General features: G+C 36.0%; 3 protein-coding genes and 1 non-coding gene across 5 annotated transcripts; 1 reads left to right on the top strand and 3 right to left on the bottom strand.

The window, feature by feature from the left end:
• Positions 1–630: 630 nt before the first annotated feature.
• On the bottom strand, positions 631–711 carry Trnas-cga (transfer RNA serine (anticodon CGA)). Its single transcript has one exon. It is a non-coding gene; the product is annotated as a tRNA-Ser (tRNA).
• A 3,248-nt stretch (positions 712–3,959) lies between these two features.
• On the bottom strand, positions 3,960–17,542 carry LOC148913124 (NACHT, LRR and PYD domains-containing protein 3-like). 2 transcript variants are annotated; one of them, XM_089027053.1, is made up of 4 exons: positions 17,079–17,540; positions 16,402–16,490; positions 8,182–8,867; positions 3,960–6,350 (listed from the first exon to the last, which is right to left on the bottom strand). In XM_089027053.1, exons 3-4 carry the CDS (start codon positions 8,852–8,854, stop codon positions 4,081–4,083), a joined length of 2,943 nt encoding a protein of 980 aa, XP_088883179.1. In that variant the 5' UTR covers positions 8,855–8,867; positions 16,402–16,490; positions 17,079–17,540; the 3' UTR covers positions 3,960–4,080. The 2 variants fall into 2 exon arrangements, with proteins under 2 accessions (XP_088883179.1, XP_088883180.1); XM_089027054.1 differs by lacking the exon at positions 16,402–16,490 and having other exon boundaries at positions 17,079–17,542.
• Positions 13,646–14,868, top strand: LOC148913125 (uncharacterized). Its single transcript, XM_089026410.1, has one exon. It carries the CDS (start codon positions 13,732–13,734, stop codon positions 14,866–14,868), a length of 1,137 nt encoding a protein of 378 aa, XP_088882536.1. The 5' UTR covers positions 13,646–13,731.
• Positions 17,543–20,888: 3,346 nt separating the features above from the next.
• LOC148913123 (uncharacterized) lies at positions 20,889–26,515 on the bottom strand. The gene is made up of 8 exons (XM_089027052.1): positions 26,296–26,515; positions 25,726–25,941; positions 25,405–25,460; positions 24,703–24,857; positions 23,446–23,508; positions 22,695–22,913; positions 21,967–22,149; positions 20,889–21,633 (listed from the first exon to the last, which is right to left on the bottom strand). Exons 1-8 carry the CDS (start codon positions 26,513–26,515, stop codon positions 21,486–21,488), a joined length of 1,260 nt encoding a protein of 419 aa, XP_088883178.1. The 3' UTR covers positions 20,889–21,485.
• Between the last annotated feature and the right edge of the window lie 215 nt (positions 26,516–26,730).

Below are 26,730 nucleotides of genomic sequence, written 5' to 3'. Positions count from 1 at the left end.
AGCAGCTCAATAGACCCCTTGCATGTGACATCAAAGCAGCTCAATAGACCCCTTGTATGTGACGTCAAAGTAGCTCAATAGACCCGTTACATGCGAAGTCAAAGCAGCTCAATAGACCCCTTGTATGTGACGTCAAAGCAGCTCAATAGACCCCTTGCATGTGACGTCAAAGCAGCTCAATAGACCCCTTGTATGAAACGTCAAAGCAGGTCAATAGACCCCCTGCTTGTGATGTCAAAGCAGCTCAATAGACCCCTTGTATGTGACGTCAAAGCAGCTCAATAGACCCCTTGCATGTGACGTCAAAGCAGCTCAATAGACCCCTTGTATGAAACGTCAAAGCAGGTCAAAAGACCCCCTGCATTTGACATCAAAGCATCTCAATAGACCCCTTGTATGTGATGTCAAAGCAGCTCAATTTGAAAGACATGGTTTCCATTGTTTTGCGTTGTTGTCATTATTCTTTTAGCACCGAGGTTTTAGGAGACGCATTGGATATGAATAAAATGCTAGCACGAATCTTGTTCTGTAAAATGCTCGGACTTGAAATTCTCATTTAGGCACGTGTTGCAACACCACCAGCCCTTCACGTGGGTCACGCCCTGTTGACCTGAAGATAAGAAAAAAGATCGTTGCGAGCAGGATTCGAACCTGCGCGGGAAAATCCCATTGGATTTCGAGTGCAACGCCTTAACCACTCGGACATCGCCCAATCGCTAAGTCACTTCCGTCTGTATTAGAACAAGAAAACGGCGAGAACTGTTTGCACTTTGAGTTTGTAACCCACTTCTCAAGCTTTCGAAGCGCATTTATTCATTCATTATACAGTGCCGTTAACCACTCAATGACACACTCGACTATAAAGTGTGGGAGAATTGCTAAACGGGACGTGCGCAAATGCGTGGATTCCAAACCGATAAAATAAAGCATGTATTGTAACCAAAATGTTCTCAATCTTTTAACCTCCACCTGAAACAATTAGAACTTATAGAACTGCTTTTCATTTTGGACCAGAAAGTCTTTTTCCATACAACTGAGTCACACTTTAAAGCTCTAGCCGGTGTTCAACATGTCTGTGTCAAAGAAAAATAGCTAATTTTCCGCTTCAAAGCAAGAAAAATCTTCAGAGTTAGGAGAAAAAGGTAAAAGATCGTCGCGAGCAGGGCTCGAACCGCTCGGCCATCGCAACTTTTTTGGCTGTGTTCTAACTAAAAGTTAAAGGATTCCAAGCAAACCTTATTTATGGTAACCATAGTATTATATCCTCACTGAATCCATTATCTCTTTATTAACGTCTCAAATCTTATAGCTCCGCACAGGTGCTTTGCTCATCGAGGAGACCTAAAAATTAACAGGTTAAAGACAAGTACCTTTTGTATCTTGCACGAAAACAACTATTGATAAAGTAAGTAAACGAGTAAAAATGATGCCAAGTTTGATATGAAATATGAAATTTAAAATTAAGAAGTGTTTGAAATCCTTCCCAATATTCAAAATGTCAACTTTTCCTTTATGTTATTTATGGGTAATCATTAGTTAGATAAATAACTCTACATTCTTCACGGAATTGCTGTGCTAAGTGCTCAACATGAAAGACCGGCTATCAGATATATAATATATCTAAAGAACCAACCAAACCATTTTTTCCCTCCGTCACGTGTTTACCTTAGTTTGTCAGTTAAAATCGCGCGCGCGAAATTCCTAAAGTAAACATATGACGTAAATAGAAACCAGTTTTTTTTAGTCGTTCCTAGATGGAGAAATAAACTGTCAAACGGTTAACTAGGTCGAGTTGGCATCGCAGTGCATCTTGGGATTGGTTTATTCGAAAGTTGCTGACACACTGTGCAACATTGCATACAACATTGCACACATCAGGACTGTTGGAGCGTGTGTCTACCCCAAACTTGTCATGCAACAAATCTGAAGTTGAATCGCGCTCTACTCTTGCAACATTGCGCGCAACAAATTTCATCATGTGAACATGGTTGCAACATTACCTGCAACATTTTGAAATATCCAGCCAATCAGCTTGCACCAAATTCATGACTGCTGACTAAATACCTTAACATAGAAGGCTGACACAAGCGATGTTGCGTGATTTTGTTGCAATGTGTGTCGATTCAAATGTGTTGCAAGGTTGCGTGCAATGTTCCACCGTGTGTCAGCGCCTTAAAAGCTTTTTTGTTGTTCAATAAAACAGTTCCACAATGCACTGCAATGTCAACGCGATCAATAACTCCACCCAATTTTTTCTCAACCTCGGAATAGCTAAGTACGAATTCACCATTATTCTGCTAGACATCACGTGGTATAAATTGGATTGAATTGTGTTACCATCACCAAAAAGGTCGGAGATGGATAGCGCGAAAGTGGTGAGTTCGAAAATAGTCTACTGAAGACAGTCTATTGCAACTGAAGAGACGCTCTTAAAGTGTGAAGCACACCACAGCAATATTGCCAGCAGGAGTCGACTGCTGGTTCCAGAAATATATGAAAAACTTTGACATACTTTGATTAATTAAGCTTTTAGTTTTTACATGCAGATCTAAAGCTGAGTATGCCTTTCGAAATTAATTTGGAAAAAAAATCCATTTCTGTCCTTCAATATAACTGCAACACCACTCTCGACCCCAGAGTCGTGTCACTAACCGTGAGTACTCGATAACATTACAAGGCAAGCAAGTGATTATGTTAAACCTCTGAAGCGCTTCTCAGTAATAGACATTACCGCTGATACATATATTTACATAAAGGTTGCCGGTGCCAAAGGAGATAGGCCGGATAGGCGTTAGGTTATTCAAAGGAATTATGGGTATACGACTAAACAATCGCGAATAAACGAGGCCTTTAAAATGGTTTCGTCAACTACAAACAACACTGCGGGATCATCTCTACTCTAACCTCCGTGTTCTTGACGACCATAAGAAGAAAAAACACCAACCATTAAACTATTTTTAAAGTTTTTTATGCTCCAGCTAGAAGATGGACTATTCGTGCCAAACTTGCCAATTATGATGATGATGATGATGATGATGATAAATGTTCTCTGATTGGTTCAAGTTCCCTGACATGAACCAATCAGCGTGGATTATTATTTTCCCGCTCATTTCATCACGTGACTGGTTGGTTGGAAGTTTTTCAAAGTTGGTTTTGTTCTTTTGTTCTTCATCAACCAAGAATTTCTACTGGATTATTGCTCTCTTCCCAACAGTTTACTGACTTACACAACCAACCACATTGCAAGGAAATACCTCAACTACTAAACCTATTTACATCTGCTTCGAGGAGTCTGGAAAAGTTATGGAAAAAATCGCTTCTTTTCGAGAATATGTTAAACTGCAAAAATGTCCGCAGTCAAGACCTTCGTTTAGTCAGTATTTTGTCTTCTTTGATCTGATGTGAAAAGACCCTGGAAAAGAAAAAAACCCAACAGCAAGGAAAGTTTGTTTTTTTAGTCTTGCTTTGAGTATATAGAACTTGTTCTAAATATCCGTGTTATTTATTTTCTTTCAGACTCGAGGTGAGCTGAACAAAGACAAGTAAAAAAGGTGAGCTGAATTATTGCTGATCCTCACATTGAAAAACTAGATAACTATGATTATTGAACCACAATACTCAAAATACTATTTTATCAATGAAATGCTCTAAAATAAGAATAAATATCGATGGATTCTTTCTTATCGATAAGAAATATGATTTGACAAAGAAAACAAGTATTTTTGCTGTTGTCCGTATTTTAAGTCCAACTCACTTTGTTCAAAATATGAAGAAAAAATGAATATTTGTCAAAAAAAGTCTCTTTTAACTTGGTTGAATAAAAATATGGATGAAAACAAACTTGTTCTTGTATTGATATCAAACTACTGGACATTTGTCAAGGGATATTTTTGATTTTCAATGGATTTGTTTGAATATCTGTTGAGTAAAACACAAATCTTTTCAATCAACTATAAAAATAAAACTACAAGAATTTCTTTATTATTCAATAAAATATGATATTATTCACAAAAAAATTTATATTCTACTCGTTTATTATGGTTTCATTCAATATTCTCTACATATATGAGTTTTATTGATCTAAATAAACAACCAAACACCAGGGATCTGTTGTTGTTCTAGAGACAGTTTACATTTACTTGTTATGTTATCATTACCCAGTAAGTTTAACACTTTTACACGACAATCATCACGTATTAATACTGAACACAGACACTGAGCACCAACATCTGTTATCTTATTATGAGCTAGGTATAGGTTTGTTATCTTAGTACGAGGCAACACGTCACATATTATTTTAACGCCAACATCTGTTATCTCATTAACACCTAGGACTAGGTGTGTTATCTTAGTACGAGGCAACACGTCACATATTATTTTAACGCCAACATCTGTTATCTCATTAACACCTAGGACTAGGTGTGTTATCTTAGTACGAGGCAACATGTCACATATTATTTTAACGCCAACATCTGTTATCTTATCACCACCTAGGTCTAGGCGTGTTATCTTAGTAGGAGGCAACATGTCACATATTATTTTAACACATTCATTGTCTAAATTACAAGAAAACAGCGACAGTTCATCAACAATAGAAATACGAACAAGAGAATTACACAACATTCTGATCCCTGATGCTGATAAAGATGACCTACTAATGAACAATGTGTTAACAATGAATGACTGTGTAAATTTTGGATGTTGTTTAGTTTGTTCTGCGTTGATTAAATTCAATAAATAACTTATGTACAAACAATCGATATCAGTTATTCCACTAAATTCAATCCTCCCATACCTATCACAGTATATGTGTTTAAGGTTATTTATTACTCTGGTAGAAAATCCATCGTCTTTGTACTCGTAAAGACAGGATAAAGTTAGCAGTTTATTCCTCGTATCGTCTTTGTTCCCTGGTTTGATATTTTCTATCAACTTTTCCATCATTTTTTCATCTTTTTCTCTTGAAAACATTCCCGCCATGAACATGAATGTCACATCGCTCGTTTTCTTTTTCTCTGGGATTTGTTTTTTCTCTACAAACAAAAAAGCACACAGAAATTCTTGAATGGTTAAGTGGGTGAACGTAAATTCAAGTGGTGGTTTCTCGAATGGAGATTTTTTAACGCCAGGACAACAGTCAAGTAATCCACTCGCTTTCAGGTTTATTTCTTCATCGTTAAGATTGAATTGTTTCATATCATTTTCGTCGAAAATATATTTATCTTCCATCATTAAATTCACCGCTAGTTCAGCTAGTTTATGTAATATTTCTTGTACTTTAGTTTCTTCCATTTCTTCATATTTAGAAGAGGAATGTTTCTTGATAAATACTTTGATTACTTCATGATAAAGTTCTGTTCTTGTGACGGGTAGTTTTTCTGCGGTTTTTGATTCAGTCATGTACCACTTAATGCAGTAGCACATTAGAAAACACATCACAGGAATGTGACCAAAACTTAAAAGAATTTCATTCGTTTTGATGTGATCAAGTGCTTTGTTCTTCATGCTTTCGTTGGCTTTGAAATATTTTTCGATGTATTCTAGCACTTGAAGTGAAGAAAATCCTTGAATGTCACATCTCACATCAAAGGCAATTTCTTTTAATTCCTCTGCTTCGCCAGGCCTCGAGGATATCAGGACCACTGCACCGTTTAACATCTTTCCTTTCATGATTTTGGCAATCAAAGCAGGAACAGGTATTTTTTCATCAGGGTCGTTTTTAAATCCTGTCTCATCGTCCCCGGTGATTTTCTCTCGATGTTTATACTCATCATAACCATCGAGTATGATGAGCAGCTTCTCAGGATTGTCAATCATGTACTGCAGTATTGGCTCGTCTATCACCGAGTGCTCATTCAGTAGGGAGGACTGACTTAAGATATCACGTAAGTCAAGCTTTTTTTTTCCTGGAAGAACAAGTTGACGGAATGTCAACAGGAACACAAACTGAAAATCGGGTACTTTGGTATTTTCTTGACCTTCCTCAAACAATCGGTTATGCGACCAATCCCGTACCAGCTTACGACAAAAGAGGGATTTCCCAATTCCTGCTTTGCCCGTCAACAAGATAGATTTAGGATTGATCGTGCAAGGAGTTTCAGATTCCTGATCATCATTTTCTGGGCAAAGAAACATTTCTGAACAGTTCACGAGTTTTTTACTACTTGCTTGAATTTCATCCAATTGCCTCCTGCCAAATCCCCTTTCATCGGGTTTCTCGAAGTGTTTTGGACCACGTTGGATAGTCACACTCGTAAAGATGTCATCGGTTCTAATTTTCTTGTCTTCTTCCTCTGACAACAGAAAATCGGTTTGTTGTTTGATGGATGACTTCAGTTTTTCTGTATATTCTGAAAATCAAAACATGACAATTTAACACCCAAAACACAGGAAGAAAAGGTAAGAATAAATACAATTTTTCCCACTGGTTTAAAACTATTGGTATTTTTCAAAATTAATTATCCATCTATTGAACTATTTATCATTTATCTATTAATCAGTTGATGCATTCACCCTCTTATTTATGCATTATGCATTCATTATGTATTGATTTTTTCATGTATTTATTCATTCATTTATGCATATATGTATTCATTTCTCCTTTTATTAATTGATGTATTTTCAGTTTAACATGACATTTGTTAGGATAACTTAAAGAAAGTCTTGTATGCTTTTGTTATTTTTATCTCAGACGTTTAAAAAGCTCAAATATTTGGCAACTCAGTTACCACTTTTATTCCAATGAAAAGCCTCTAAACTGTGTATAGTATTGTGAAGAAATCAAAATTACTAGTAAATGGTGGCCAAAAAGATATTATTTTACTAGATTCAAAGAGAGAATGATGTAGCAATGAAATAATGGTAATTTTGGAAAATTTAATTTCAATCCATGACAAAAATATTTTGTTAAAAATCCTTGTCTATTTTTTTTAAATTTACAACAATGCGAAGTGCAAACCAGATCAGCATTATGAGGGTCCCAAACTATACTAAGGTAAATACATATTTGTAAAAATTCATCAAAAATAAATGTGCCTATGCCAACTTTGGTAAGGTTTGCATAAAAAAAGACATTAAAAAAAAGTTTCTAGCCCTAATTTCTTCTTCAACCCAGGCCTTTTAGCTGGTACTTGAAAATACCTTGAAACATGGATTGCTTTAAACATAGTTAATATAGGGGAATGGTTTTGAAACATATTGTGATAGGTCTTTGTTCACTTTTTTCAAGCGTGACTGTGCACAATCCTTTGTTTTACCATTGTTGGCAATGGCTGAGTGAACAGACAAAAATCTTTCTTTTGACTGCTAATTCAAAATACTTAAAGATTTATAAGAGATATTTGAATATTCCTTATGCCAATCCCATAGAAAAAAATTTATGTTCACTTATTTTGCAATTTTGGATGAGCATAAATCAAACATTGTGCACTGCCATGACCAGTTCAACCTCCAAAGCGAACAAAGACTTATTACAATAGGTTTCATAACCATTCCCCTCTATTAACTATGCTTTAAAAAACAGTTTTAAATTTATTAAGCAACCTTATACTCTCTTTGAGTCGGGGAGATGGATGGGATAATTGAATGGAAAGCAAGTGGAAATCTTTTAAATAAGATGAATATATTTATTTCTTACTAAAAATCGTATCCTGTGTTCATGATATACACCGTATTACCATATAGATATCGATGAAATGCCAGGTTTTCTCTAGTGTCGAAAACTTGATATCTTTCACCAGTGGAAGATACCATATCTTTCAGACGTGAAGATATCACTGTTGAATCGGCTTGCTATTTTAACAAAGAATTTTTGAGCTTTTTCTTTTTTTTGAGTTTCATCGATATCTATATAATAAACAGAACATTACATGGCCGCTTGGAGATACGAATTTTATCTTCTCGTGTTCAATTTAGATATCTCACTCGTTCACTGCGCTCACTTGTGAGATATCAATTGAACACTCGAAGATAAAATTTGTATCTCCGCGCGCCCATGTAATATCCTCTATATATATTTAGCTACTTTTGATTACATCCCATTAATTTATTATTGATCTCTTTAGATGACATATATAAAAGTTTTAGTGTGATATAAAACTGCATTCCCAAGTGATTGATCAAAATACAAAAACCATTAGGGGTATACTAAATGATGATACTGAAAGCTACAATAGTACACACCTTTGGCCTGTGAAGCATCTGCTGAACTTCTTTTCGCTCTCTTAGCAAGAATCTCCTCCATCTTTTGAAGGAATGTCTGCTCCATTTCTTCCCACTCTTCAAGTACTTCAAAAAAATTCTTTTCCTGTTCAGGGTCCATTGTATCTATTTTCATCCTCTCAATCTCTGGTTTGTAATGAGATCCAGCCAGTCTCACCAACGCATCTGAGATCTCATTCCAGTATTTCTCAAAATCACTGTCACTAACAGCTGTTTTTGTGATGTGGCCATAAAGTTCATTTCTATAATATTTGACTCGAGCCAAATCAGCTTCTCTACTCAGGTCTGTAGCAACAGGAGGCTTGTCCCATCCTGTTGATGGGGGTGTTAAACCACATATATTACGCAGTAGAACAAATAACAGTGTAATGTCAAAATGTGCTGAAGTGACAGATGTACTTTTACCATCAGGGTAAAGTCTGTCCCATTGTTGATTGTTTAGAATCCTCTTTGCTCTCAGTCCCTTTAGAGTAGAATGCACTGTTGTACTGAGTAGTGTCCTGTGAAGGGAGCTTGGTAAATGGATCGAGTCAAATACATCTCTTAAGGCACGTGTTCCACCATCAATCAATAATTTAGAAAGGCGAGCAAAGTTTACATTTTCTTTACTTGAAGATGCCCAACTGGTTGCCATATCAGGTTTATCTCTGTTGAATAACAAGTTAAAAATAAACACTTTTGTTCCAGGAAAAAAGGTTGGGGAGGGGAGGGTCAGTAAAGTTTTATTCAAGGAGTGAGGTCATGTGTGTATATGTTGACAAATTTTGTGATATGTTGTGAAATTTTTTTAAATGAATGTTTTTAATGAATGTAGATGGATGATAATGACAACCAGCTTTTTTCAAGCTCTGATCACGTGCACTTGTTTATTTTCACCATTCTTGTCACATGCAACTTATTTCCTGACCGGATTTAGCTAGTGTGATGTGGTCATCTTTCAACCAATGAGAGTGTTCGTTATATTGCAAAATTTGGTAGCTATATAACAGACTAGCATCTCAGTAAACATTCCACGATATTCACTTTGCCTTTGGCGAATAATTGTTTTAGTATAAGTACACAGGTGATTCTTTCAAAAAAAGGAAAAAAAGAAGATAAAAGACAAATGTTTTTCGGACATTTGGATTATCGCTGGAGGTGATTATCGTGTGATAGTGTGAGTTTCTCGACCAATCAGTGCGCAAGATTTTCAATAATCACCTGTGCATTTTTACTAATCCTCAATATTCCCTGAGGATGAGGTGAATAATCATTTTAGTATATTTAACACAATAAATGGAGAGAGCTTTTCTTTCAAATTCTATTCATCTCTGCAAGCAGCACAAACGAGATGCGAATAAATGCCTCATAATCATCTGTAGGTGAATTTGCTGCATAAGGTGTAAATGCATCCTGCGTGGCTAACATGGAAACACAAAAGAAATGCCACTAAATCCATCAAGAAAAAGTGGGATTTCTTCATGTTAGTCTCGCATCCACAATACTTCTAAGAAGGGTTCATTGTGACCAATGAGCTGGCCAGATTTATTATATTCACTCGTGTAAAAATACCATAATGTAATAAACATAAACTAAAACATCTCACAAAACAATTGTATTATGCAATAAACATTAACAGGTGATATTTTTCAATACTATGTAAAACGTGGGGTCCCCCTCATTCTCTGAAAAAAGTATTAGATCTGCCCATCATTGAACTCAAAAATCTATTTCAGATCCTTCCTATATATTTTCTAGAGTAATTCCAGGTTTTTGACTCAATAAATAACATATTTTACTCAAAAATAGAGAAAATGAATCTCAATTAATTAATTCATAAACAAAAAGATTGAATGTGTAGGATATTAATCAATCAATCAATCAATCAAAACTTTACTTAGCACCTTATTTACAATAAATTGTTGAACTTAACATAAAATACAAATATGACAGTAACCAGAGGTAGCTAGTAGGCTTGTAAAGACATTTGCAGAATGTAGTCAGGTATAGTGTTCTTAATAGTAAGAATGTAGTTAACAATAAATTAGTATTGTAGGAATTAAATAAAATATATAAATAAATAAAGAGTTACACTGTAAAGTATAGAAGAAAGAAATAATTATAACAAATATTACAAAAATACATACAGATAAACATGAAAAAAGAACAATAGGGATCAAAGAATTATGCTGATAAGCAAAAAAGAAAATTTGTTCTTTGCTATATTTATTGATTTCATTTTGTTGTTATTTCTAATTTGATAATTCTCATCCGTTTTTATACCTACAAAGCAAATCACTTTTCAGTCTTTCCTTAAATTGAGAGAGGTTAAGTTTTTTAAATGACTCATCAATGGAATTCTAGACTTTGACTCCAACAAATTTGATGTTAAATTAAGCATTTATCATTGGTATTAATACTGGAAAACATGTGCAGTAATAGTTGACCACCGTCACTGCCTAAATTGAAGTGCTTTTCAAATTATTTTTATAATCATCCATCTATTATCAAATATTTAGAACTTTTGAAACAAAAGGGAAGATGTTCCAGATGAGCGCCGTCAGCCAAACAAAATGCTAATGAAACACAATTAATGATCATAGATTTTTTGGTTGAAAGATTGAAGCTTTGGTCTGCTGCACTGTTGTGGAGATAATTATTGAACTGCTGACATATTACCAAATATGTACAAAACGGAATCCAGTAATTCTAACCAATCAAAAGACATGACGCAGGAAAGAATAACACTCTATTGACTCAGGGATGGAGTTCTGTATATTTATTTAAATCACTATTGACAGCATCCTTCAATCCATAATAAAAATGCTTCCCAACTTCATTGTCATCCACTAGGAACCTTGAAACCTCTTCAATAGAATTTATATTTTGAACTCAGTTCAAGTTCTTTGTGATCAGCTGTCAATCAAAACTGTTCATCTATGTAACATAAGATGGTCGAGTGACCTCTAAAGTCTCGTGATCTGTCGACACACCTTCTCAAGATCTTAATAGCAAGCATAATTCACCTTTAAAAAAATATCTAAAATCGTGAAAAAAATATGCCACACTGGAAATATAACGTTACTGAAGCCATCGGGTACCAAGAATATCAAAGATTCAAGAAAAATGTTCAATAAAAACAATATAGAATTGAAAATCACCAAGCTTGATTAGGACACTATGACATACAGGATAGTCAAGAAAATCAAAGAAATATATGAGAAAAAAAGATTAAAATACGATACTAAATTAAGAAATTATACACCTAGACGTTTGATAAATGGCTTTAGGTTTCAAATAAACCATTCATACGATTCTGTCCGAGTTAAGGAAGAAAAGAAAACTTTGGAAAACTTTGGAAACTTTGACAAGACAGCCAACACCTATACTTACACAGAGTCCTTCGTTCGATGGCTGATCAAAACTGTTCACTAACAGACGATATCAACCCAGCTAAACTGATTGGAATCCAAATTCTTACTTCATTATTCTAAAAGCATTATCCTATCTGGATATTTTGGTCAAATGAGGTTTTTACGGGCTTTCAAATCAGTTACAAGTTCAACTCTTCCATTTTTCCAGCTTTACGATGCAAGAGTAGATTATTCAACGTGAAAATATTATCTACAGTATTTGGCAGCATAAAATTAATTCATCTATGAATGCCAGGTGATTTTGCTTCTCTCAGCCCAAACACTTCGTAATCAATCAGTGAACATTTCGTTCTTAGCTCAACATTTTCTAGTTCATGGGTTTTGGTTCAATAAACAACAGATTTTACTTGAAAACAAAGAAAACTCAATTAATTAAGTTAATACTGGTGTTAACACCGGAAAACATATGCAGTAATAGTTGACCACCGTCACTGCCTAAATTGAAGTGCTTTTCAAATTATTTTTATAATCATCCATCTATTATCAAATATTTAGAACTTTTGAAACAAAAGGGAAGATGTTCCAGATGAGCGCCGTCAGCCAAAATGCTAATGAAACACAATTAATGATCATAAATTTTTTGGTTGAAAGATTGAAGCTTTGGTCTGCTGCACTGTTGTGGAGATAATTATTGAACTGCTGACATATTACCAAATATGTACAAAACGGAATCCAGTAATTCTAACCAATCAAAAGACATGACGCAGGAAAGAATAACACTCTATTGACTCAGGGATGGAGTTCTGTATATTTATTTAAATCACTATTGACAGCATCCTTCAATCCATAATAAAAATGCTTCCCAACTTCATTGTCATCCACTAGGAACCTTGAAAACTTTTCAATAGAATTTATATTTTGAACTCAGTTCAAGTTCTTTGTCATATCAGCTGTCAATCAAAACTGTTCATCTATGTAACATAAGATGGTCGCGTGACCTCTACAGTCTCGTGATCTGTTGACACACATTCAAATCTCTTGGGTATTGTATTATCCTACAACAGTTCTAGATCTTAGCACTAAATTTGTCAAAAAAATATGCCAAACTGGAAACCAAATGTTTGAGAAGCTATAGGGTACCAAGAATATCAAAGATTCAAGAAAAATGTTCAATAAAAACAATATAGAATTGAAAATCACCAAGCTTGATTAGGACACTATGACACACAGGATAGTCAAGAAAATCAAAGAAATATATGAGAAAAAAAGATTAAAATACGATATTAAATTAAGAAATTATACACCTAGACGTTTGATAAATGGCTTTAGGTTTCAAATAAACCATTCATACGATTCTGTCTAAGTTAAGGAAGAAAAGAAAACTTTGGAAAACTTTGGAAACGTTGACAAGACAGCCAACACCCATATTTACACAGAGTCCTTCGTTCGATGGCTGATCAAAACTGTTCACTAACAGACGATATCAACCCAGCTAAACTGCTTGGAATCCAAATTCTTACTTCATTATTCTAAAAGCATTTGACCCAAGCAAGTTTGAGGGCTTTATCCATATGATTAAAAGATACCATATTCAACCCTCCCTCCTCTCTAGCGCCAATTATAGTTCTTTTCTTTATTTTGGCTGGTTTGTCTTTCCAAATGAAATTAAACGTGATCTTATCTACTTCCGTAGCAAAGTTATTTGGGACCGGTAGAACGGACGCGTTATAAATAAGTTTTGACAACCCTAACGTTTTAACAATATTAATTCTACCATAAAGAGATAGATTACGTTTTTTCCAAACATAGAGGCAGCTCTTTAGTTTTTTTGATTTTTCATAAAAATTTAATTGATTGCTTAACTCGTTGTTATACGTAAAATAAATACCGAGAGTTAGAATGGGTTCCGAGGTCCAATTCAACCCGAAGGGCTGAGACGTTTTGCCCTTATCCAAGCCGATCCACATCGCTTCGGTTTTATTGATATTTATTTCCAATCCTGAAATAGCTTTAAAGCTTTCTAATAGTAGCTTCAGGAGATTTTGTATAGATTCTTCATTTTCCATAAAACATGTTGTATCGTCGGCGTATTGCGTAAGTTTAATTTCATTGCCCCTAATGTTGATGCCCTTAATTTCAGAGTTATTATTAATGGCATATGCTAATAACTCGACAGCAAGCACGAAAAGTGGGCCGGTTATTAGATGGAAGAGAAGCGGAATGGAAAGTAATACCACATGAAACTCTTATTAGATATGGAGGACTTTTCTTGTTCACGTGCGATTTTGATGTAAGGATGCTAAACATAACCGGTATACCGCCCTTCTATGAGAATATTCTGAGATATCTTCAAGATTTCAACTCAAAATCTTCCTCAAAGAAAAGTATTCTAGAAAAAAGTATTTGGAACAACAAATTAATTAAGGTCGGTGATTCATCAGTGTTTTATAAATCATGGTTTAACCAAGGTATCAGGACTACAGAGGATCTTTTAGATGCTGAAAACAGATTTTTAAGTTTTTCTGATTTCAAGAATAAATATGGCATTCACACTGATTTTCTCACGTACCAGGGAGTAGTGAGTGCAGTTAAGAAGCTTCTAAACACGGCCTCCAAATTCGAATATGAAAAAACTTATTGCGATTTATCCAAAATGAGTGCAAAATCCATAAGACAGATTTTTGTGTGCAGGGATTTTTTACCGCCTACAAATCAACCTATGATTCTTCAGGAAGGTGTCAGCCCTTCCGAACTAAGTACGGTATATTCACTCCCTTTCATTGTAACAAAGGAAATTAAACTCTCGATGTTTCAGTTGAAAATTATTCACAATATACTCCCTTTAAAAAACTACTTATTTAAAATTGGCGTCACTGAAAACGATATTTGTCCGTTTTGTACTGACCGTGAAAAACATACTTCTAAGCACTTCTTTATTTTTTGTAAAAGAGCTCAATCTTTTTGGAAAAAATTTAAAGCATGGTGGCTAGAAATTACTCCTACAGCTGAATTTGAAATCACTACAGCATTGATAATGTATGGTTATCTAACCAACATCAAAAAAAATATTTTGATAAATCATTTAATTTTGATTGCAAAGCAAAACATGTTTTATGCTTTTATAAGTGAGGAATGTTATACTTTCCAAACTTTTCTCAAGCACGCAAAAGCTAAATTCGATTTAGAAAGAAAAATTGCTTTATCCAAATCAAAATGCGCCAAACTATCTTTCGAAAAGAAGTGGTCCCCTTTTTCTAAATTTTTGAGCAAAGATATTTCAAATAGTGTAGATTGATTAAGATAAGTTTCTCTTTTGAGTCTTTACAGTGCAAAAATAATAATATATATTCTTTTTGTTGTTGTTTGTTTTTTTTTTGTTTGTTTGTTTGTATTGTCTATTATATACGACAATAATAATTAGAAGAACAATCTAAATTTAATAGAAAATGTCACTTTCTTTTTTTTTTTTCCCCTCTCTCTCTGTTTTCTTCTTCAAAAACATTCAAATGTCATATAAATAGTAGGGGAGGAGGTCGGTAACAAAAATTAATAAATTAATAAAAAAATAATAATAATAATAATAATGAAAAAAATTACCAACGTGTATAAGAAATATAAGGAAAAGAGACAGAAAATGTTATATATAGCTTTATGTGTATATCTATATATTGTAAAGTGAAACGTCTTTGTTGTAATAAAGTATTTATTATTGAAAAATAAATAAAAATAAAAAATAAAAAATATATATAAAAAATATTAAAAAAAAGTTATTGAAAAGTGACGGCGCACTGGTCAAAGACAAGCCTTGTATCTTTTCGTTCGAATTGAGACTTTCGCATTTTCTTCAAGCTACGATATAAGAGCTAAATACATTTACCATAAATGTCAAAGAGCAGAATGAAGGTTTAAAAAGTATCCTACATTCAACATAGCGCGTACAGTAATGCTCATGTGCCAAAATATTTTGCACTTTGTACTCTGCTCTCTGCGATACTCGATCATTGTTAATATCTATTGTCGGATCTCTCATTTGTTCGGCGAGACGTTATATGTATGTACGTTGCCCTGATTTTTCCCAAAACACTACGATGTTTCAAAGCAAGAACCACTAAAATCTTCAAAAAACTTAATTACGATGTGTTTCGTCCATTTTATAACAAATATTTCCATCGAAATTTGCGTAAGACTTTGCAACATGAAAGCGTACCGCGAGATCGCTCTTGTCTGCCATTTTCAAAACACAGGAGACCCAATCATTACCACAGCAAGACCAAAATTCTTTATTCAGCAATGCCACACAATAAATAGATAACGGGCCGAAACATCATCGCTTTCGAAGCGATATAGGCTTGTTGAATATACTTTTTGAGTGAGTGAAAGACAGTTTATGTAAATACGAGGTCTTTCAACGACAAAAGTTTATTTTATGTAATTGCACTCGCAAGAAAAGCTAAATGAATGGCTGATATTTGGTGTAATGTGTAATTCCTTTTCAATTTTCATTTAACTTTAAAACAAACTAAGCTTATCTGTATGGAAATATTGAAAAAGTTCTTTTATTATTCACCCATCGAAACTGCCTTTTCTAGAAAGTAAAAACACATGATTTTTCGCCAAAAACACCTGAATTCTTGAAAATTACTCTGTGATACATCTTTGACTACATAAATAATAGTTATTGCTGTGGTTTTTGGTCTTAATTTTTTCCAAGGCCGACGTTTTCTGTACCTTTGAATGTTTTGCTTTTAAAACCCGCGGGAATCCCTCGATGCAGATGCGCAGTAAGTGTGCGCGCTGACAATAGTAGGCACCAACATTAAATACTCACAATCAGTCTGTAGGAGTGGTTGTTTCTTGTTCCGCTTTGCTTCCTCCGTCGCTTACCAAGCAGTGCAGAACTTACTTGGCTCTTGTCTTCTGTATCAAACCAACAAAAAATGCATCAACCATTTATTAAAGAAACTGTTAAACATAAAACTTGTAGACTAGATTTACTCCATTTGCTCATGATATCACTGCACGAATGATTCATTTCTTTACTGATTTCAAATCAAAACCAAGTCAGTCAGCTATATCTCAGACAACCCATGGAATCTTTCAATTGCTACAAACAAACTAGGTTCTTAATACACTATATCTTCTTTATGTACAGACATGGTTAATTAGTTTATTAAAAGCTGAACATGTTTTTTTGGTGACAAGAGGAAAATATGATTCTATCCGACGAAACGAAAGTGAAACAAAATGACGCAAAACAACTAAACAAACGGAAAACGAATTCTAGCGCTATAAAACTAGAAAACCTTACAGAAATCTCTAAATTTATTTATTTATCAACAATATTTATACAGAGGGGCCCAATTCAGCGAAGCTGGTTTGAACGGGGCTTTGTTTAAATTGAACTTACAGACAAAAAATACAGTACAGAATACAAAAATTAAAGTTAGAAAGTACTAAGATTAAAACACTTAACATGTAAGTATTGCATGACGCACAAGTCCTTACCTTCAGATAGCGTTTAATTTCTTTATAAAACTTGTTTAAAGTTTTCCGTACTTTCTTCGACGTCTTGATCGGTTGGCAGATCAGCTGAGTTTGGTTGGTTTGGGGCTGTGCCTTGCCCTTTAGGTTACACCCAGGTCATTATTCAACCAATAGAATCGTTGTATCGAACTATGACGTTAAATAGTCCTAGCCAATCAAAACTGACAACTGGCCCCCACGTCACTGTGCTGTTTCTTGCTTTTCTTGTTTTTCCTGTTTTGTGATCGCAAGGAAACACAGCTTGAGCTCAGCTGATATGATTTCTTGGAAATAACAATTCGATTGATAATTGATGATCTGAAACGCAATTGCAAAACACTTGAAACCCTTCACTTACTGTTCAACACTCATGGTACTGTTATGAGAGAGAAAATGATTATTTTCACAAACGAACTAAGCAATCAGTTTTCTAATTACCATTGCTTATCGTAGGAAAACAAGATAAAGAACGATCAATTAGATATATAAAAATGTCGATATAAGAGTTCAGCATGGCTAACATCACGCACAAGCTTAGATAATGGTATGCATTGAATTCCAAAGTAAGCCTCTTAGCTCCTCCCATTAGAATGTGTACCTCTGGTTACGCCCTACACACTTTCTACCCTTTTGCTCAGTTATTTTAGGATTATTCTCTATAGAATCTTGTGATACAAATATTCCTTGTAGCCTTTTCTATACATTTACAATATATTCTTATATTAACTTTAGTCTAAGCTATGTTTAATTCCATAATATTCACTCGTATTATTCATCAATAGAATATCGTGCTAAGGAATTTGCTTATTCTTTTAGCCAATCATAATTCCACGATATTATCATAATGATTAAAGACTGACACCAGTGATAGAATTATTATAAATATAGCTCATGTAATAGCGCAGAGCAACCGTGACGTCAACAACGAAGACAAACGCGAAATTCAGACAAACAAACTCATAGTTTACTTTCAGCAGATAATTTTCATAGCCGATCGCAGTAGATCTTAGTTTAAATGGGTTATTATTGTAACTTTAAGTAAAAATAATAAAATCGTTCCGTATAATCCTCGTCGCGGTTAAACAGAATGCAATGTTTATCTGAGTCTTTAAGCTATTTTTAGAATCTGTGCGCTCTTCGCTCTTAGTTTAACACAGAGAGTAGAATAAAGATCCCGAAGCTCATACCGCGACCTGGGAGCAAACCCTTTACTTTGTTAAGTATATCTAGTCAAATACTCTGTCGTACTGTAGCCTTAATACACTCAACACTCATTGTACTGTCATGAGAGAGAAAATGATTATTTTTAAAGACGAACTAAGCAATCAGTTTTCTAATTACCATTGCTTATCGTATGAAAACAAGATAAAGAACGATCAATTAGATATATAAAATTGTCGATAAAAGAGTTCAGCATGGCTAACATCACGCACAAGTTTAGATAATGGATGCATTGAATTCCAAAGTAAGCCTCTTAGCTCCTCCCATTAGCATTTATACCTCTGGTTACGCCCTACACACCTTCTACCCCTTTGTTCAGTTATTTTAGGATTATTCTCTAGAATCTTATGATAGAAATATTCCTCGTAGCCTTTTCTATACATTTACAATATATTCTTATATTAACTTTAGTCTAAGCTATGTTTAATTCCATAATATTCACTCGTATTACTCATCAATAGAATATCGTGCTAAGGAATTTGCTTATTCTTTTAGCCAATCATAATTCGACGATATTATCATGATTAGAGACTGACACCAGTCATAGAGTTATTATAAATATAGCTCATGTAATAGCGCAGAGCAACCGTGACGTCAACAACGAAGACAAACGCGAAATTCAGACAAACAAACTTATAGTTTACTTTCAGCACGTAATTTTCACAGCCGATCGCAGTAGATCTTAGTTTAAATGGGTTATTATTTATCAATTGACACGGTTTTCTTTGTTATTCACAAGGCTTTATTTTTGTTATAACCCTCATTATAAATGCGAGGTCAATATATAGTTATTAACCCTTTTAATAACTATATATAGACCGTTCGCATTTATAATGAGCAACATTTGATAGAAAACCTTCTCAATTGATAAATAAAATACTTAATTACCTAGAACGTCGGCAATAAGCCAATACATCCCTCGGGCCTGCGGCCCTCGGGATGTATATGGCTTATTGCCTCCGTTCGAGGTAATTAACTCTTACTTATTGTAACTTCAAGTAAAACTAATAAAATCGGTTCGTATAATCCTCGTCGCGGTTAAACAGAATGCAATGTTTATCTGAGTCTTTAAACTATTTTTAGAATCTGTGCGCTCTTCGCTCTTAGTTCAACACAGAGAGTAGAATAAAGATCCCGAAGCTCATACCGAGACCTGGGTACAAAACCTTCACTTTGTTAAGTAGATCTAGTCAAATATCCTGTCGTACTGTAGCCTTAATACACTCAACACTCATGTTACGACCCTGGGTACAAACCCTTTACTTTGTTAAGTAGATCTAGTCAAATATCCTGTCGTACTGTAGCCTTAAATGCGCGATTACACGGAGCAATTTTCTCTGCAACTTGTCTTTCAACGGCGTTGCGACACAAGTTGCAAGAGGGTTTACACTGTGCAAAGGAGAAGCAATCGTTGACAAAAGTAGAAACAAATTCTACTTTATGCAAAGATTGCTGCACCTTGTCACGCAACATTTGTTTTCAAATTACTCTCTACGTCACTGACTAGCCTGGTGTTTACATGGAAGCATAAAAGCGTTTTCACATGCATGACAGTCTAGTCAGTGGCAGGTCGGTGCATACCCTGGGCTCCAGAGGTTCTATTCGCTTTTCCCAGAACATTGAACGAGCGAGCGCCGAAGGCGCGAGGGAGCGAAAGGAACCTCTGGGCGCATCCACTGAGAATCTCACTTCCATGCCGTTTGATAGACATCGCCTTATTTGGAAAGTCGGTCAAACCGGTTTTCGCTAGCTGTGTAAGCTGATATCTGTCAAACTGGTGTTTACAAGCGAGTATTAGCCATGTGCGTCCTTAGAAAATATGAAATCAGCGAATGTATTAATTCAAAAAACACAAACTAAAGTTATTAGACCTGATAATTATTGTAGACTTTGCCGCTGCAGTCCTGCTGTTCTAGGAAGAGGGAAGTGTAATCTATTTAATGGTAAAACGACTGGTAAAACCACTACTTCTTCGCTCGATACACTCGCGAAGAAGTTAAGTAAAGTCTTGGGAATCCCTGTCACCAGAGTCGATGGAGTTTCCTCGATTGTTTGCTACAGAAGCTCTCAGACTTGTTATTTCTGGAAATTTCTCTCTCTCAAAGTCTCGGCCAAAGCGATTGAAATCTCTAATAAAACTCTATCTTTCTCGTCCGCCATATTATTCACTTCTTCGTATAATGTTGTCTGGGCTAAACGTCACAAAACGTCACAAACTCGAAAAACCGGTTTGATCTTATTAGCCAATCAAAACGCCCTATCACACGTTAGCCAATCAGAAGGCTAGGGTCAGATTTTGACTCGGAAACACAATATAGGTCTCTCATTGGTTCGGCGGATTCAAAGGATTAACGCTTGCGCCCAGAGGTTATTTCTCCTTGCGACTACTCGTCAACACAGCACAGTAAATGCCGGAGCGAGAATGCAATAACCTCTGGGCCCCAGGGTAGTCGGTGCAGAACAATAGTTATTCAAATTGGTCGCCATATTTTGATACGGTGTATGGTGATTCAATGTAAAAAGCAAAACAAAGAAATTAGAAGCAGCTGTATATTAAAGAGAAACACTGGCGAGAGCTTGTCGTTGGGTTTAATGATTCTTAATAATAACACATATTTACAAGTTAGTTTTATCAAACATTAAGAATATCTTATATCGTGTCTAACACAGAATGAACCCCTCCCCTCCCCCCTCGTGCAAAGTAAGGGCATTTTGCATGACGTTGCCCCAAGTTGATAATATTGAAAGCACCGGTCAACCACCGGGTTTTTCACGACCCGACTTTATATCCCGTAAGGTAGCACCGAGCCAACACCGGGTTTTTTACGACCCGACTTTATATCCGTTAAGGTAGTATCTGATTTAGAAATAAACGCTCGTTATAGTTATATTAATGAAACTTACAAATCCTGGACACACAACGGGATTTTATGCTCCTTCTTTCCCCGGTAGCCGGGTATATGACTCGTTAAATTTGCTAGGCTTGCTGTCCAACAACATAGCTACCATAAAAGTACAGTGTATTGGAAAGAATGGGCACTGCACAGTACTGCACATTTTACACCGGTTTTTCTTACAGCTAACATCGGACAATCTTGTTTGTATTAAAAGTACCTGACCCCTCCCTCCTGGGGATACTGTTTGCTAACCTACCAATCAAACCTATTACTAGTTTGGTTTGAGCCTTCGCTTCTGTAGAGCAGCGGCAGCTGTACCAGGCCTGTAACCATGGGATACCTGAGTGACAGGTGATTGGCTGGACGGTTGAGGCGAATCTTCAGACGTTCTCTGAGTACTTGGTGGGTCTGGTAAAACTCTACCAAAAAAACATGGGCGACGTTAAAACCCTCTATAAAAGATGACAATCTGCTACAGCACCACCATATTACACCCTCCATGGTTGAGGGGGAACTGGGTCAAGTTGGCATGGTATTGCATTGTGGGACTGTTTTGGGGACGAAATAGACGCCATCTGAGAAATGTTAACCCTTAGACAGTCCCACAATGCACTGCAATGCCAACTCAACCCAGTTTTTTCTCAACCTCCGAATGGCTAAAGTGGTGTTGCTTGTACCCATGCTAGACCAGAATGCATCATGCCTTAGGGAACCCGATAATTATATATTGATTATTTATTAACTATCAATACCCGTAACGCCTGAGAGCTCTGACAGGAGCTGAAGACAACCTCGGCTCAGTCTCTACCACAGCTGAAGCAGATGGAGGGGTCCTGGGAACCACCGTAGATATCGATTGATTTTCATTGACGTCCAAATCCAAATTATTCTTTAGTAAACGTTCTACTTTTTCTTCTGTGGATGTTTGTCGATACCTTGCAAGGGAATGCACGTATATGTCAGTATTGAATTGTAGGGGGAGGGGTAGAGTTAATTGTTTTCCACAGGAAGCCCATGATAAAGAAAGGTCAAGCCTCTGATAAGCGGCCCAGGGAATACCAGTACATGGCAGGACATGTTCAATATTAGGGGGGAGGGGTAAAGTTGATTGTATTCCACAGGAAGACCATGATAAAGAAAGGTCAAACCTCTGATAAGCAGCCAAGGGAAACATGGCTTTCCATAAGAATGGTTATTGTATGAGTGAGAAACATGGCTTTCCATAAGAATGGTTATTGTATGAGTGAGAAAAAAGGCTTTCCATAAGAATGGTTATTGTATGAGTGAGAAACATATGGTACTGACTTACAGCACGTACAAGGTACAACATGCTGTAACATTCAAAATGGCTTCCCATTGTCTTCAGTAATTCATCAAATCACATACCATAGTTACGGCTACAGTACAGCTATGGCTATACTTTTGCCGTATAATTTCCCACTCATACCAAAACCACTGTATATAATGTCTTGATCAATACCTTCTTATCCTAAACTCTCCAGAAGTGTGTGGTCGTTGGAGATCCCTCCCCACCAGGGGTGCCGTAGGTAATGATCTCCCCAAAGGAGATGGTCTTTTGTGATGATGTTCATTGGGTGGGGGAGGGGAGGGTGACATTTCTGGTCGAGGAATGGTTGGTGATGCCGAGGAAATGGAGTCAGCTGCTTCAGTTTTTCTTGGTGAGGAAAAAGGGGTGTCCCTGAAATGTGAACAACATCTCTTTTTGAGTTTTTTATTTTTGTATGCTCAAGATATTAATTTCCTTCTGGCTAATCATCTTAAGTTGTTTCATTCAACCATTAATTAATTATTATTATTTATAGTTATTATCGTTCTTATCATCAGTATCATCATTGTCGTCGTCATCACCATCATCACCATCGGTCATCATCACCATCATTGCTATCATCATCATCGTTATCTCATTACCATTATCTCTGTCATCCTCATCATCATCTTCACTGTCATCATCTTCACCGTCATCATCATCATCAGTGTCATCACCATCACCATCATCAACATTATTATCACTATCATCATCATCATCAGTGTCATCACCATCACCATCATCAACATTATTATCACTATCATCATCATCATCAGTGTCATCACCATCACCATCATCAACTTTATCATCACTATCATCATCATCATCATCAGTGTCATCACCATCACAAATATTATCATAACTATCATCATCATTGGCATCATAATGTGTAGCCATTACTCACCCTTCTGATTGGCTAGATTCTGTATCAGCACTTGTTGGTAACTTATGATCCTCCTCTAAGAATCTTAACAAACAAAGAATAATATGATGATAATATTTCAGGGACTGGCCTGAGAATACATGGCATATCACTTATCACTTCACTTTCACTGTAGCCTGTAGCCATCATCAAGTTGTAATACTGAAGAAATAGAACACGCCACACATGCTGTGTGCAGTTATAAAGCACAGAGGGATTGGTAGAACACGAGAGAAGTGTTGGGAGAAGATTATTAAAGAGATAATTGAAGTCAATATTTATACAGAGACATCCAGTTTATCAAGGTTAGTTTAACTGGAGTCCTGATATAACATAACAGTTTATCAAGGTTAGTTTAACTGGAGTCCTGATATAACATAACAGTTTATCAAGGTTAGTTTAACTGGAGTCCTGATATAACATAACAGTTTATCAAGGTTAGTTTAACTAGAGTCCTGATATAACATAACAGTTTATCAAGGTTAGTTTAACTAGAGTCCTGATATAACATAACAGTTTATCAAGGTTAGTTAAACTGGAGTCCTGATATAACGTAACAGTAAATTTACAGAAATAGAAATATAATAGACAATATAACATGAAATGAAAAATGAAATGATTATGATTTATATAGCGCCCTTTTCTATGTGGATATAATCAAAGGCACTTTACATGGAGTTGTGAATGACAGATTGCTTTTTATGCAATTTACAAGCATGAGAGATGGTTAGTATGAGATGTAGGCACTGAGGGTGGTCACTGCCAGGGTTTCTTTTTACGTCCTCAGTGGTTCTTTTATGTCCCCCATTTTACTGTAGGTTAGGAAGGGTTAGGAGACAGAGCCTACGGTTTAAAGTCCTTGTCCGAGAAGACTTGAAGGTCTAACCATTTGCAGATATTATTACAAAGGCAGCACCTTCTCCTCAGTTATTTTAAGGCCCTGAGCGTTGGTCCGCTCGAGGCTTGAACCACGACCTCCCGCACAACAGACCAATGCTCTTACCAACTGAGCTAACATGGATTTGACATATAGATTAAATACCATAAATTCATTTCCTTCTTTAAATCATACTTGCTTAGGGTCGCATTACTATACTAACCCCCCCCCCCAAACCATACCCTTTCCCCCTCCCTCCCCACCCCATGTGCAAAATGCAATTAATTCTTAAGATGACAATAACAAGTTTCATTTTAAAATTAATTTATTGACTAATAAAATTGTCTTGTTTTGTCACTCACTTTGCAAACTGTTGCCTCCATTCCCTCAGCTCCGTGAAGACATCGTGTTTTGAAGGGAATTGTTTGTTGTTTTCTTCTTCATAGCTTTTTTCAGGAGTATGAATTGGTGAGTTGGTGGTAAAAGGAGGGATAACTGAATTAAAAGCTTTGATATTCTGTTAAAAATAAGAAATATAAATGAATGAATGAATGAGACAGAATTAGTGAGTCAGTCAGTCGGTCAGACAGTCAGTCAGTCAATCAGTCAGTCGGTCGGTCGGTCGGTCGGTCGGTTGGTCAGTCAGTCAGTCAATCAGTCAGTCAGCAGTCAGTCGGTCATTCAGTCAGTCAGTCAGTGGATTGGTCAGTAAGTGAGTCAGTCAGTCAGTCGTCAGTGGATTGGTCAGTAAGTGAGTCAGTCAATCAGTCAGTCAATCAGTGGATTGGACAGTAAGTGAGTCAGTCAGTCAGTCAGTCAGTGGATTGGTCAGTAAGTGAGTCAGTCAGTCATGTGTGGATTGGTCAGTAAGTGAGTCAGTCAGTCAGTCATTCAGTCAGTCAGTCATTCAGTCAGTCAGTCAGTCAGTCAGTCAGTCAGTCAGTCAGTGGATTGGTCAGTAAGTGAGTCAGTCAGTCAGTCAGTCAGTGGATTGGTCAGTAAGTGAGTCAGTCAGTCAGTGGATTGGTCAGTCAGTCAGTCAGACATATATGACAGGTACTAACCTTTCTTCTTGCCTTAAGGGCTTTTGAGATATTTCCACAGATTACCTCACCAGAACCTAAACAAGAAAACAATCATAAAAAAGAGACTGTGTGGTGCAAAAGCCAAAAGTGTAATACTAGTAAGTACTTCTGATAATCTTGGAGCAATATTTTCCGGACATTTTTTGACATGCATTGAAGAAATGTATAAGGCAATGTGGTTGTTCTCTTCTAAAATGAACATTTGAACATGGAATTGCAAAATCCAGAATTTCATGACATCACACTTTGGTACCTTTTAAGTACAGTACTTCATATTCTAAAATGTAAATCAAATCCTACCATGGGTAAGATCGCTGCTGTCGTCATCCTGAAATATACCAGACAGCTCAGAAGTATTACCAGAAGAACCTAAAGATGAACCTGGACGCTGACCAATAGAGCTTCCTGGACGTTGCCTCATGGCTGATGATGGTCTCTGCCTGGACATGGCTGTTTTGGGTCTGGTATTTTTCCTGGCTGATGCTGGCCTTGCTGCTGCTACTGGTTTGGATGGTTCTGATGAGCAAGTTGATACTTCATCATATCAGCAGAAGCAGCACCATTAAAATAGTGGTGTAATGATATTGATGAATGATGATGATGAAAAATGATGATGATGAAAAATGATGATTATGATGATGATCATGTTGATGATGATGATGATAGTGAAGTTGAAGATGATGATAGTGATGATGGTGAAAGTGATGATAATGATGGTGAATGATGATAATGAAGATGATGATTGTGATGATGATCATTGTGATGATTATGGTAGTGATGATGATGATAATGATGATGATGAAGATGGCGATGATGATGATGATAATGATGATGATGACAATGATGATGATGACGATGGTGATGACATACCTGTTTCATCCTGCTCATTCTCTACTGTTTTGAGAGCATTACTAATCAGCTGCCATTCCTCCTTCAAGTGATTAGGTACCCTTGCACTCTTAGCAGATTCTGGCATGTCCCTCAAAACGTCCTTCCAACCAACCTTCTCCACTAAGAACAGTTCGTCATCCAGTATCTTCAACCTTGGTACCGCTTGATGGATGGATTTACGGTATTCATAGCCTGCCATTTCCTAATAATTATTATGATCAAATTACTAATAATCGAGGAGGTAAGCACAACAGAAATTATTACTAGGTACGCTGTAGAAGTCAAGAAATAGACCAGTTTCGAATTCCAAATTACCGCTGTGTCTCTTGATTACAGACTCATTTACACAGGGTTAGCCTCGTATCAGTGTTTAAATGTTCACAAATACCAACAGAAAAGGATGCGCAACTTCAA

Source organism: Actinia tenebrosa, unplaced genomic scaffold, assembly GCF_029948245.1.
Source record: "Actinia tenebrosa isolate PJP-AT-01 unplaced genomic scaffold, QUT_ActTen_1.0 PGA_scaffold10__47_contigs__length_13832649, whole genome shotgun sequence".
Classification (NCBI taxonomy): domain Eukaryota; kingdom Metazoa; phylum Cnidaria; class Anthozoa; order Actiniaria; family Actiniidae; genus Actinia; species Actinia tenebrosa.
Note: the sequence above shows the minus strand (reverse complement) of the source record. Positions and strands in the feature narration are given on the sequence as shown.

Excerpts from the sequence above, each read along its gene's own strand:
- LOC148913123 (XM_089027052.1), bottom strand. The coding sequence starts at position 26,515 with ATGGCAGGCTATGAATACCGTAAATCCATCCATCAAGCGGTACCAAGG. Across the intron at positions 24,858-25,404 it reads CCCTTAAGGCAAGAAGAAAG|AATATCAAAGCTTTTAATTC; the intron begins GTTAGTACCTGT and ends TATTTTTAACAG. Across the intron at positions 22,914-23,445 it reads GAATCTAGCCAATCAGAAGG|GGACACCCCTTTTTCCTCAC; the intron begins GTGAGTAATGGC and ends TTCACATTTCAG.
- LOC148913124 (XM_089027054.1), bottom strand. The coding sequence starts at position 8,854 with ATGGCAACCAGTTGGGCATCTTCAAGTAAAGAAAATGTAAACTTTGCT. Across the intron at positions 6,351-8,181 it reads AGATGCTTCACAGGCCAAAG|AATATACAGAAAAACTGAAG; the intron begins GTGTGTACTATT and ends TTTGATTTTCAG.
- LOC148913125 (XM_089026410.1), top strand. The coding sequence starts at position 13,732 with ATGCTAATAACTCGACAGCAAGCACGAAAAGTGGGCCGGTTATTAGAT.